A 13,815-nucleotide genomic window follows, 5' to 3' on the forward strand; every position below is an offset into this window, starting at 1 on the left:
GGTGCCTTATATTTCTTTTCTAGTCGAGGCACCTGTGCTGGCAAGGTATTCGGTGTCCGCATTAATTTCTTGCCTTCTTCCCAAATAAACTCAACAATGGGAATAGCATGAGTCTGTTTGTAAGGTTGATTCTTGAAATCATAAAGGAAGCAATCTTCCTCCCTGCGCTCCGTTGTTAGTTTAAAACGGTGTGATGCCCTTTCCATCAGTTGGTGAAAATTGGCTATGTCCACTGGAGGTGAATCCCCTGTTACTATCTGTGAGGGGGATGGTGTTTTTGCCTGGTAATTGTCCCACTCCGCCATATCATCGTCATTGTCATCCACATCCCCATCATCATCAGGGATTTCACCCTCTTCTGTGTCCTGAGGGCCTTCCTCTACAGGCTCATAGTGAGGCAACAACCTTTCCGGAACCTGTCTTGGAGGTACAGGCGGCATCTGAGGAGCAGGATTTACAATAGGTACCGGTGGAATAATTGCCGGAATCACCGGGGCTGACGGAACCTCTGAACGTTGAGGGGATAGAGGGAACCGTTGGTTGTAGTCGTCCAACATGCGTTGGAGATTAGTAATGAGCGACAAAGGAAGAGTCGCCGTTTTATGCTTCGGAGGGGCCTGGTGTATGTAAACCGGATCTTCATCCTCACTGCTGACATCCTGGCATTTAATAACTAAGTCGGACGGACTTTGTGCCGTTCCAAAAGACTCCGGTAACCCCTCGGACTCCTGATCAGAATCCGTAGCGAATAATGGTGAGGGAGGCTGTGCATCTCCCACAGGAATATTGTCTTCCTGGCTATCCGGGCCCACAGTAGGAGGTAATGGTGTCCAAGAAACTCCAGTTAAAGATGAAACCGACGCTGAAGTTAGCTGAGGTAGTTGTTCCCTTCTTGTTTTCTGGGTAGACGCAACGCTGCTTATGCGTACCTTTACAAATGTCCCTGCCGTCGACTGCTGCATGGTATGTTCTGCAGACGCCTTTGGAGATGCCCTCGTCGACGGAGCCCTCGTCGACGGAATGATGGTCGACGGAGTTATCGTCGACAGAGTCTGTGGCAACAAAATCGATGTTGACGGATCCGCCGTCGACGAAGCCGCCGTCGACGGGGCCACCGTCGACGGGGCCGCTGCCGACGGAGCCGTCGTCGAGGTTTTCGTCGACGGAGCCACCGTCGACAGTGTCGTCGACGGGATCTTCTTTTTCTTCGTCGACGGAGTGGGCGTCGACGAGCTCGACGACGTCTTCGTCGACGACACAATCTTAGTCGACGGAACCTTTACCTTTTTCGTCGACGTTGAAGTAATGGGCAAAATAGAAGTCACCGCCCTCGAAGAACTGATGGTAATCGTCGACGAGGATAACGTCGACAGAACGCTCGTCGACGACGAAGCAGCTGACGTCGTCGTAAGAGTCACCGTCGACGAGGTAGAAACAGCAGATCTCGTCATCGGGAGTATCGTCGACGAGGCGGACTATCTTTTCCCTGAGGAATGGGAAGTAGACGCCTCAGCAGCCTGAGAACAGTGTCCCTTAGGCGACAAAGCAGTAGGTGAGACAGCAGAAGTGGCAGCTGTCAGAGTCAAAGATAGTTTCTTTTTCTTCAGGAAAGGAGATGGTAACTCCTGCACACTACTGCACTTAGAGGCTGGTTGAGAACGACCAGAAAAGAGACTTTCAACATCAGAGAGTGGGTTATCCTTATCCTTCAGTCTCTGTAGCCATAATAACAGGCGGCCTTCTCTGTCCTTTAGAGTTTTTGTAGAAAAGGTTCTACAAAATTTACATTTTGCCACTTCATGGTCTGGGTATAAACAGTAAATACACTTACTGTGTGGGTCCTCAGAAAACAAACGCAGCTTTCCACACGAAGAACATGGTCTAAACAAAGATTTCTTACTAGAAGACATCCTCACTGACAAAAACTGAGCAGAGCTCAGGGAGACTCCCTGTCACACGAAATGCGGTAGAAAATCTGAGGTGAGAAGCTCTGAGGAGAAGGTTCTAGAGAGGGGCTGACGCCTGATTGGCTGGAGTTCGGACTTACATAATGACAGAGATAGACTACAAAAGTCTTTTGTCTCTCTCCATTGTATTCCTATGGAGTTTTCTCTTATAGGTACACTATGTGTGTTTTTACACCTATATAACACTAATTATGTGATTACTTATGTATATATTTTGCTATATATATATATTGCTATTTTATTTAGCGTGGGACTCCCACTCCAACGACGGGGAATATTCAAGCATGTGAATCTATGAAAGACACCCTAATACTGGAGAAGTTACGGTATGACGTCATGCCAGGTGAGCGTTGAAGGGGAATCCTTTAAAGAAAGTCATTTTCTCTCTGGATTTCCGTTCTCTTTTTGAAACTCGGGAGCAGCAACATTGTCATGGTGTCACCAGGGCTTTAAGTGGAAGCTTTTTCAATATTATATACAACAAGCCATAGTTGCTGCTTATTTATCTAATGCAACTAACAACCATTGACAAAGCCAATAATCCTGACTTGTTGGAGGTATGATGTTCCTTGTTGTATTATATCTAAATGCAATGACAAAACAGCAAAATACAAGTCGGTCGACACACTATGCTAGGCACAGAATTTTTAGTTTGAAGTGTTTTTAAGCCACGCCCTTGATTACATTGGCCACGCCCCTTTGAGAGACCCTCCAGTTTTTTCATCCCACTTAAAGCCCTGCTTACAGGCGTCATCAATTGGTCTCTTCGGATTCGGGGGCGTGTTTTGCCGTTATCTCCTCCAGCCCTTGGCTGGAGGAGATAATTAGACTTTCTGCAAAAAACACGCCCCCGATCCGAAAAGGACGGGGCCTGATCGGAGAGACAAACCTCTTCTCCAAAGGCTGGCCAGCATTCAAGAGGCCAGCCAATGGAGAAGAGGCGAGAAGAGGGGGGGGGGGGGGGTTGTGGCGTGTTATCATAACAGAACAACAATCTGTAAAGTAAACATGCGTTTTGGTGTCAACAAATGGATAGAACCATACGCCACAGTATAAGTAAAGACAGGAAGAGACTACCATTGACTACTGCGGCGCCAGTCAACATACTAGGCAATCCTCTCTAACGTATAAGCAAGCGCCGAAGGCAAGTGCCCAAAGTTTCAATAAAGTAATGCGACTAACTGACTCCAAACGTGCATGAAAGTTCCACTTGTTCACCCCCTCCTTTTCATCTGCATCAATTTTTTAGCTATCGGAATACTGAAACTAAAGATTCGTTGTGGTAGTCGCTTATTGCATGATGTACAATACGATGTAGTAGTCTCCCACTCTCACAATTCCAATCAACTCTACCATAACGACGCATTTCAAAAGTACAGTATAGCTGATTATTTATGAAACAGTATTAGTATTTAAGGAGCTGCAAATACATCCTTACTTGTATTATAACAGTTATGAATGTACAATTTGAATCCATCAGATCCACAACGTCTGTGTTTTCTTGCAAGTTTCATTGTCAAAATTAGTAAATTAATACGACTTAATAAAGCTACTTCTCAAAGTAGAATATAGATTTCTGGTTCCCAAGGCAATTAATATTCACTTGCACATTAACACAGTTGTCCAACAATTGGGAAATGGAACCTTTCCGCATTTGACACACACAATTAACTTCTAAGAACCAAAATGCATTCGCATTTTGCAAAACGTTGGTCTGAAACTCTGACTAACCAGGACAGCGGGGAACTATGAATACAAACATGGATATTTATACTTGGAACAAAAGATACGACTATTCTCTGCACATGATCCTCCTTGCCTCAGCGAGGGCAAATCCCCAATAAAATCAGGAGGCACACCACACAAAACTGCGCGTGCTACCAACTAATCGTACCCTTCTGGTTCAGTGATCGCGCCTCACAAAATAGTTTACTTCGAAAACAGGGCAGACTTGTGTGCGGTTTCAACCAGGATGAACCGTAAACACACTACCAATTATAATACACTAGTCGATCACCAACTCTCTGCAACCGCCTGCCTTTACATCAGATAGTGTTTAAACCAAACCACGAGGATCAACAGCGTAAGGGCACATCCCCTCCTGCCCGCGGAGCAGTGTATGCGGAGCCTTCAGAGCCCCATCATGGAAACGGCAGGTGCAGAACTGGAAAAGTGTTGTATTGTACATATACTCTTCTACAAAAGGCAGAGTGTCACACTTACCCTCCTCGTAGAGACTCCGACGGCGCGGAGGCCCAACGTGGACTGTATTAGCAGCAGACAAGTCAACCGGAGCCCAGCGCACTCTGCGGCGACGCGACAGCAGCACTGGGAGGAGCCTTGCACTAGAGGACTGAACCGAAATGTTAGGAAGAGACTGACGATAACGCGTCCGTGACGAAAGTATGAGAGGAGTGGCTCTCCGTGGCAGGCTGCGCCACAAAACACACTGAGGTTGTATCCATCAAGTCTACTCACCAGGAGAAGTGACTTTCTCAGTGGTAAATGCCCCGTACCTGGACACGGGCTTACACGGAGGAAAATAGGCTATCTTTCAGTTGTATAATGACCATCTATCACTATTTACACGGCCCATCCGTGAATGCAACCTTATGTTATTAGTGTGTAATTTTAGCACTTCCGGGTCGCACAATAACCAATCCCATAGCTAAATATGTCGTGGGCGTCGTCTAGGAGTAGGTGGATGGCTAATGTATACAAGCACAGTGGATAATCCAGCCAATCACAGTGCACATACAAAATTCCGAAGTGTGGATTGGCCGTGTTTTCTTCACGTGTTTTTTGTCTGCGAGACGCTCTCAAATAGTCTGCAGGTATTTTTAGTTTTTGAGATCTGGCCATCCAGTGCTCAGCTAAGAGAAGGAGTTAGCTTGAGCTCCGCGTGCTGTGAGTTTATTATCGGGCGAAAGAGGGCCAATTCTCCCCAATCTTTTGCGCGCTCGAAATCCAAAGTCAGGGGAGCAGATGTGCAACCGGAGAGTCTTCCCTTGCCGCCGGAGACACCGGCCGTTTTCCATCTGACAAAGAATCCGCCATCTCAAGTTTTGAAAAATTGTCTGCCACCCACAGTGTGATCTAATTTGAAAGTAAGGTTAGCCGAGGGCACCGAAGACACCACCGCCTTTCTCCGAGGCAGAGCAGAAATGCATCGGAGAAACGCAGCGGCATTTTCGGATTCGGGGGCGCGTTTGTCTTTTCTCTCCTCCAGCCATTGGCTGGAGGAGAGAATGAGACTTCTTGCAAAAAACACGCCCCCCGATCCGAAAAGGACGGGGCCTGATCGGAATGACTGACCTCTTCTCCAATGGCTGGCCAGCATTCAAGAGGCCAGCCAATGGAGAACAGGGGAGAAGAGGGGCGGGTTCAAGCCCCTCTTCTCCAAGTCATTAAATCTCACGAGCGAGACTGCGCAAGCGCAGCCTTCGCTAGCCGAGACCTAAAAACCATCTTTCCCAGTCTTGCAGAATTGCCAAGGAGAATTGTGCTGGCCTCATTCCAGTATCATGCTCAACTGATGTTTCTTTCCTCTTTCCTCCCTGGCCTTTCCTATGGACTAGGTGGGTGAGGGGCAGCCTTTGGAAGATGGAGCGGGAATTCAAGCCTCATCCATTATCATTCTCAACTGATGTTTCTTTCTGCTTCTCTCCCTGGCCTTTCCTATGGGCTAGGTGGGTGAGGGTAGGCCTATGGGAGGTGCAGCGGAAAGGAGGGAAAGGTTCTGTATACTCTTAGTCTTCCCTTATTGGAATTTGACCCTCCAGTACTCACCTCCAGGCTGGAAGGGTTGACTCTGCCCCAGGATCCCTACCGCCTTGATCGAAGTGGAACTGCCTCCCTACACCAACTTCCTTGTAAGCGGATAAGGGTTTCTGGAGAACCCAATCCTCACCTACCAAGGGGCAGAGGTCGGAGGGAAATTTGTACACTGCAACTCCCATCCATCAAGGGTGGAGCTTATTTCTTCAACTCTCCCAACCCCCAACTGTCTTGTCGAAGGGCAGTAAGGATGACTGCTGGCACACCGCAAGTGCCCTGGCATCTTCCTGATATTTGCCAACACGGCTAAAGGAAGGCAGCTTGCTGTCCAGTCTTCCTTATCCCTAAAAAGCAAGAGGGCGATTGAGGACTGGGACAGGTAATACCTCCGATATTTATAGAATATGCTCTCAAATGTAGTTTTTATTCACAATAATTGTTTTATATTGTCAATATAATGTCTAGTGTATTTAGATGTTCTAATTAACCAGCAGAACTTGCATTAGCAAAGATTGTTGGGGAACCTGCGAACTTTACTTGTGTGCCTGTGTGCTTAACGCTTACCTGGGGCAGTGGCGGAGATTCGCTGGTTGCTGGTGGGACGTGCGGACTCGGCGCCTGTGTCCAGGCTTGTTGCTCCCTCCCGCGCCGTGAACGGACTTCATCCCCCACAATTCCCGGCAGGCTTAACGCTCCCTGACACACCCACTTCCGTGCCCGGAGGCGCTCAAATCGAGGAGGCTCCCTCGGTGGAGCGGGAACCTGCGAACTTTACTTGTGTGCCTGTGTGCTTAACGCTTACCTGGGGCAGTAGCGGAGACTCGCTGGTTGCTGGTGGGACGTGCGGACTGGGCGCCTGTGTCCAGGCTTGTTGCTCCCTCCCGCGCCGTGAACGGACTTCATCCCCCACAATTCCCGGCAGGCTTAACGCTCCCTGACACACCCACTTCCGCGCCTGGAGGCGCTCAAATCGAGGAGGCTCCCTCGGTGGAGCGGGAACCTGCGAACTTTACTTGTGTGCCTGTGTGCTTAACGCTTACCTGGGGCAGTAGCGGAGACTCGCTGTTTGATGGTGGGACGTGCGGACTGGGCGCCTGTGTCCAGGCTTGTTGCTCCCTCCCGCGCCGTGAACGGACTTCATCCCCCACAATTCCCGGCAGGCTTAACGCTCCCTGACACACCCACTTACGCGCCCGGAGGCGCTCAAATCGAGGAGGCTTCCTCCGCGTCGCGGGACGCGCCGGGCTAAGCCCGGGCAAAGGGCGGGCCCTCTGTGGCCCTCAGAGGCCCGAGGAGTCCGGGCTGGGCCACGTCCCTTTCCTCTCTATTAACAGTGAGTACATACGCCCGGTGTGTGCCCCCGTTCTGTTTCCTGAAACTAGGTCTACTCGCTCTGGAAAGCTTCTTAGGAGCGACGGCGAAAGGGGGCCAAATGCCGCGAGCCCTGTCATAGGAACTATGGACCGTTTTATCACCAGGGTGGCGGCGGTGATTGAAAAGGAGATTGCTATGTCTGAGCGGCGTTTATCTGAGGTTTACCTCCCCTCAAGACGCTCATCCTTGGGGGTCGCCGCCCAGTCGCTTACACCGGCCGTTGTCCGGGTTCAAACTGTTTCCCCACCTAGTGTGCCTGGTGTTTTTACAGACCCCCCTCAGTTGGCTGGTATAGAGCAAAATATGGTTAGGCTGGAAAATCTGGCCGCTCTTCTCCCTATAGCTACAGTGGAAGACAGTGGACTTAGCAAGCTGTCCACGCCATTATCACCTAATTCCCCAAGCGAAGCCATCAGTGATCCTGAGCCTCCAAAACCGCTCACTCCCTCCATAGTTATACCAGAAGGGGAGTCAGTGAGGGCTTCCCCTAACACCCAAACTCCCGATACTAGGCAGGAGAATAGGCCCCTAAGCAAAAAGCCACGAAAACGTAAAAAAGGTTGGCTAGTGAGGCAGGCCGCTCTTTACCAAAGAGTAAGAAAGCCTTCCGGATCTGGTACGAGAACCATAAGGGGTATGCCTATAGTGAATGAAATTGACATAGAAGGGGGTGTTCTGATCTCTCCCAAGGGGCTACACCCAGACGCCAACACTGCCAAGGTATCAAAGCTCTCTGACTCAGTAACAGTTGAAAATATCTTTGAGAAGGTATATAGCCTCTTGAAACCGTTACTAACACAAGTCAAGGGTCTAGGGGAGAGGATAGATAAATTAGAGCAATCAACCCTTGACGGGTTTCACTCACTCAAAACAACATTGAAACAAATAACCAGAGTGACTGAAAATAAGGACTTGGGCATAAAGGGGAATGAACCACCATCTCAGAGAGACCCTAAGCCCCCAATATGTCTAAATAAAGTTGTCTCTAATAGCCCACTAATTCCAGCTCTTAAATCTCCTCCCCGCCCCAAAGCAGGGCCAAAACACAAGGGTCCATCAACATACTTAGAGCCTGACAAAAATAAACCTAAGCCTCTTCCACAAAAGCAGCCACAGATAGCTAGTGGCAAAACGGAAGACTCCCAAAAACCAGGGGCACGCAGCAAATCCAACGGGTTAGCGACAGGGAATGCCCCTAGGTCTGTATCCCAACCTACTGCCCCATCTATCCCCTTACTGGCCCCCAGTAATTTAGTACGACGGATCCCCCCAGTAAACCTCCCACCAGACTGTCAACCTTTTGTTGCTGTCATGGTTAATGTGCCCCCTTTAAAGGATGGCCAGTTGGAAAATCACCAATCTCTCAAGAATAAGTGTATCCACTGGCTGAAGGCAAACAAGCCAATTCCGTTGGGTGTGGATGGTATTATTCTAAGTGTCCGCAGAGTGGGTTGGGTAGGGCAGGGGAAAAAAACGCAGGAGGGGGATTGCATAATTATAAATTTCCAAGACCCAAGAGTAGTACCATCGATTTGCACTCCTATTAAAAGTATGGGGGCTCCGGGGGTTAAAGTGGTAGATCTTTCTTATTTTTACCCCAGGCAAATTGTTAGCCCAACAGGAGGAAGCTTAAGTTCCCCTGTTTTTGGTCAAAACTGGGCTGGGGTTTCGGGGGGTACTAGGGAGAACCAATTGTGGGCACCAGGGCCTTACTGACTGGAAATTGGGAGAAGAGTAGAGCCAGCAGGAGTATCACCCACCCAATCAAACCTTGCAAGTGGGATAGGAGACCCTATATACACCCCACAAGATCCCTGTTCCCCTCAGATACCTCCGAGGGGGTCCATAGACAGGGGCATTCTGGCGCCCAGCGACACTTCAGCTGTGACGGACCTAGTCTTCAAGGTTTTCAGCTGGAATGTCGCAGGGATTGCAAGAAAACTGGCTCTACCGGATTTTGCTGCTTGGGTTGATGAGCACTCCCTGTGCCTTTTCCAAGAGACATGGAGCTTGGTGCCGGTCCAAAGGGTGGGTTTTTCTTCCTATTCCTCCCTTGCGCAAGTCTCGGAAACAGGGAGAGGGCGACCTTCGGGCGGCCTTCTCATCTGGGTCGCGGCTTCTTTAGACTGCAGAGTAGTGGAGTTTCCCACAGGTTCCCCTGACATACAAAACATCACCCTAATAGATCAAAGGGGAAGAATTGTCTTAAATGTTTATAATGTTTATGCCCGGGGAACCAAGGGCGGGAGAAAGTCTCCTGTAATATCTCTCCTCGAGACTTTGCTAAATAATACCCCATATAAGACTCGTACATTGGTTGCAGGTGATATGAACTGTACGTTCGAGCCCTTGGGCTCGGACCTTTCCCTCGACCAAGACGAGGAGGATACCAGGTTGGGGATCCCGGTATTGGAAATCCCACCGATTAGAAGGTGGACAGAAGTGGCGCTCCAGATATACTCCCTGAGCCTCGAATTCAACTTAAGGGCAGCTAATGGGAGGACATCCTCGGATAGGGGGGGTGCCCACACGTACAATAGACCAGGACACACCTCTAGGCTAGATTATTTCCTAATAGATGTATACTTATGGTCTTATGTAAGGGACATGCAGGTGGTCCCCACGACTGAAAGTGACCACAATTCACTCTCCTTAAGTATGGACCAGTGGTGGCGCCCCTTAAGGAAAAACAATATTAACCCGGTAGCCGCACCCCCGGATGAGTCTGAAGTCTCCCCTTGTGGTAGGCGAATAAAATGGGCGAAATTGGTTTTATCCGAGGCAAAGGTAGGGGAAATTCAATCCCATTTAAACCATGCGTTAACAACCCTCGGAACCTCCTTAGAAGAGGTGGGTAGAGCGAGTGGGATTTTTGTCTCCCTGGTTGAAGCCTTGACTAACGTGTTTACCTTATACCCTAACAAGTCGGGCAACAAAGAATCTAAAAAACCAGTCGATGGATGGTATACCCAAACATGTAGGGTTTACAAGGCCAAGTTAGTTGAGGCGGTTAAACTCCAGTCCCGTAGTGTGATACAGGAAGCAAGGAAGGCCTATAATAAGTCCCTTAAATTTGCCAGGAGGGAATGGGAAGACAAATTCTGGGAAGACCTGCTCCAGGCTAGCAAAATCAGGGATTCAAGGGCCTTTTGGAATCTCATAAGCACACGGAATAAACCCGATGCATCTGTGAGACCCTGCAACATCCCGCCTCAAAGTTGGGTAAAACACTTTGGGTCCCTATACCTCCCCCCAGATGGGGAATTGAACGTGGGGATGGACCTTACACGAGCAATTGAACCTCATGCCTATGATCTCTTCACTCCCTTAGAGATCGAGGGGGTTATAGGGTGGGTAGCGCCTCGCAAGGCAGCGGGCCCCGACGGCCTTCCGGGGGACCTTATGAGGGCATACCCAGCGGAATGGGCAAGGGTCATAGCAGCTCTCCTAAACGATATCATGATGGGAGGGGCAGTGCCAGAATCCTGGAAAGGGGCGGTGGTGGTCCCGATTTATAAAAAAGGATGCAGGGAAACACCGGGGAACTATCGCCCTATAAGTCTGATAGACTCCACCCAAAAGATAGCTGGTAAAGCTATCCTTGGAAGGATTCTCCACTGGGTGGAGGAGAATAAAATCCTATCAGACTTTCAGGCAGGTTTCCGGGCTGGTATGGGGACAATAGAGCAGGTGTTTAGGCTGGCACTACTGGGGTGGAAGGTGGTGGAACTGGGCAAGGGTAGTCTTTATTTGGCCTTTATAGACCTGAAGACTGCCTTTGACCTAGTCCCCCGGGAAGAGCTTTGGAGGGTGCTTTATGAGTTGGGATTACCCCCTTACATCTTGTCCCTACTCATTAGCCTTCATGCCCATACCTTTGCACAGGTCCGTTGGGGTAAAAATGGAGAGGTCCCTGAGAAGATACCAGTGTCCAGGGGCGTAAGACAGGGCTGTGTCTTGGCACCCACCCTATTTTCACTATATGTGAATGGGGTGGTAAAACATCTTCAACAAGAACCAGCCGACGCCCCCTGTCTTGGAGGAGTACGTATCCCCACCCTGCTTTTTGCGGACGACACGCTCCTGATCTCGAAGACCCCACAAGGCCTCCAGAAATTGCTAACGCGATTCCAGGAGTTCTGTGCTGCAAAAGGCTTAATAATAAATGTGGACAAAACAAAATATCTAGTCCTAAATCCTCCTAAGAAACTGGGCCGTCCACCTACACTTAATTCGATTCCCTTAGAGAAAGTAGCCGAATTCGATTACCTCGGTATTCGGATTACGGATAGGATGTCTTGGGCAAATCATATTGACAAAATGGTCCTCAACCATAGGAGAGTAGGAGGAGCTCTCATGAGGGAGTTCAGGGCCTCACCTAGGAGATCACTTACCCCAGTAATTGATATCTACAAGGCCAAAGTAGTGTCATCAGCCTTGTATGGGGCAGAACTGTGGGGCCACTGTCGATTGGACGCCCTAGTGACAACGGAGAGCAAGCTATTGAAATCCATTATCTCCATTCCACTGAGCACACCATCTGTACCAGTGTGGTTGGATACGGGCTGTAAAAACATCAAAGAGCAGGCCCAGCTTCGCCCGCTCCTGCTATGGACACGAATCTGGAGGGGTGAAGAACTAAAATCCTATGCGGATGCTCTGGGGGAAATAATGAGTCTGGGGGGTTGGGCTAAGATAAGATGGTTAAGAGAAACTAAAAAGCTTCTGGAGAAGATCGGACTAGGAGACCATTGGTCATCACGTTCAGCCCCTCCAAAAGAAGTTGTCAAGGCGCTTTACTGGAAATGGACTGCGGAGCGTCTAATTACAAACTCTAACCACTGCAAGTCCACTGTCGCCTTTTTACAAATCAAAGACATTGTGGCTTTTGAACCCTACCTGGATCTGATCACCCTCCCCTTCGACCGAGCCCTTTATTTTAAATTTAGAGTTGGATCCCTCCCCCTAGGTGCTCTGGTATCGAATTGGACATCAGCGGCCCGTACTTCTCCCAACTGTGCATGTTGTCCGAGTAGGGTTGAGTCCATTGCGCATGTCCTATTTGAATGTCCGGATTATGCAAGGCCTAGGAGTTTTTGGTTGAAACCTCTTTGTCGAAATATGGGCACACGTAGCCACCGAGTAGCCTTGCGTATCCTAACCACGGACACTTCCCCCCCTATAGTGTGTGGAACAGCAAAATTTTTAAAGCAGTTTTGGCTTATTCGTTGTAAGAGATTGTCAGTAGCTGTTTAATTCCTTTTTAGCTAATTTAGTAACGGGCATTTTATGTCCTTTTATCTTTTTAATGAATTTTATACTGGCTTCTTGTAGCAATGCTTCTTTTTGTACACTGTAATGATTGTATTTTATTATGCTTATAAGATATCTTGCATATCGAATAAAAGCTTAACCACAAAGGTGGCAAAGATTATTATTTGAATGTATTCTTAGGTAACATTTATAACCTTTTTCGCTTCCCCAAAAATCTTATCAGATTTTTTTTTTTTTAAACTACTATTGCATCTCTTAAATGCATTAATACTTACTAAAACTGGCTTATGAGTGCACAAGTCTAAAAGCATTTAGTAGAAACATGCAACCAGTAAAACAAGTGTGAAAGATAATACAACAGTTGTTCAATGAATACCTTCAACTTTAATCTGGTTCTACCTTCTTCATCAAGCATCTCCTCATCTTCAAACTCATCTTCATAATACTGAGGATCAAAGGGTCTGAAATAAAACAAAAGCATACTTTAAATTGCATTGAGAACTGCATAACATGGTCCGTATTACTTAATGCTATTACTGTGCTTTAACACCCCTAAATCTGCATGGTTTCTCGTCTTCAACATTTTAGCTTTCCTCTTCTGTGTCTACATTGTGGACCTTATTTAGAATTGGGAGATATCTGAAAATCCTATACTTTCTGAAGAATTTGGTCAACAGGGAACAAAAGCCGACGATATCAGAACATTTTGCACTCTAATAGTTTGTACGACTCACACTAAACGTCAGAAAAAATAGATAATAAAAATTATATTAACTCAGTAAAATTACCTAGGCTCCACACTGAGAAAATTAGGAAGCTTGACGAAATATAAATCATTTCCTAGATCTGTGTTCACTTTTGGAATTTCGACTTCTATCCTCGTTTCTGGAACTGGTTCATCTTGCTGGTCTAGGTCCATTGCCTCATCATCCTATAATAAAAGCAGTATCTTATCAACTTGTTAATAGATGCGAAGATAGGCAAAACTATTAAAATAACTGGTACACTTTTGAGAACAGTTCATCACTCTTCAATTTGCTTTAAATCTTCCAACACACAGGACAAAGGTTTCAACCACACTTCCATACAGACACATCCATCAATGCCACCCTCTCCCTTACATCCCATCCAACACAGAACAAAAACTACCCACCACAACCCCAACTTATTGGAGTCAAAAGCCTGCACAGTGAAAGGAAGACCAGCCGGTCTGGCATTAATTAATGTGCTGCCCCATGCGCAGGCGTGAATTAAGAGATGTCCTGGGGACAGAGCATTCATTTTGACAGGGAATGTGAGTTGCAGGGAACAGACAAGGTCTGTGCCCGGCAAACTACATTGAAAGTATGCACAGCGCTGACCAAGTGCACCCCATCAGTAATACAGGTTCTGGTGTGATTCTTTGTGTATGTTGCTTGTTTAC

General features: G+C 47.9%; 1 protein-coding gene across 1 annotated transcript in view; it reads right to left on the reverse strand.

The window, feature by feature from the left end:
* LEO1 (LEO1 component of Paf1/RNA polymerase II complex) overlaps positions 1-13,815 on the reverse strand; it is a 271,615-nt gene that overhangs the window by 139,144 nt on the left and 118,656 nt on the right. Inside the window, exons 5-6 of the mRNA XM_085644182.1 lie at positions 13,181-13,323; positions 12,769-12,853 (exon numbers count right to left, since the gene is read on the reverse strand). Of these exons, the coding sequence (XP_085500308.1) occupies positions 12,769-12,853; positions 13,181-13,323 (228 nt within the window). The remainder of the gene's footprint in view (positions 1-12,768; positions 12,854-13,180; positions 13,324-13,815) is intronic.

This window comes from Triturus cristatus, chromosome 3_1 (genome assembly GCF_964204655.1).
Source record: "Triturus cristatus chromosome 3_1, aTriCri1.1, whole genome shotgun sequence".
NCBI lineage: Eukaryota > Metazoa > Chordata > Amphibia > Caudata > Salamandridae > Triturus > Triturus cristatus.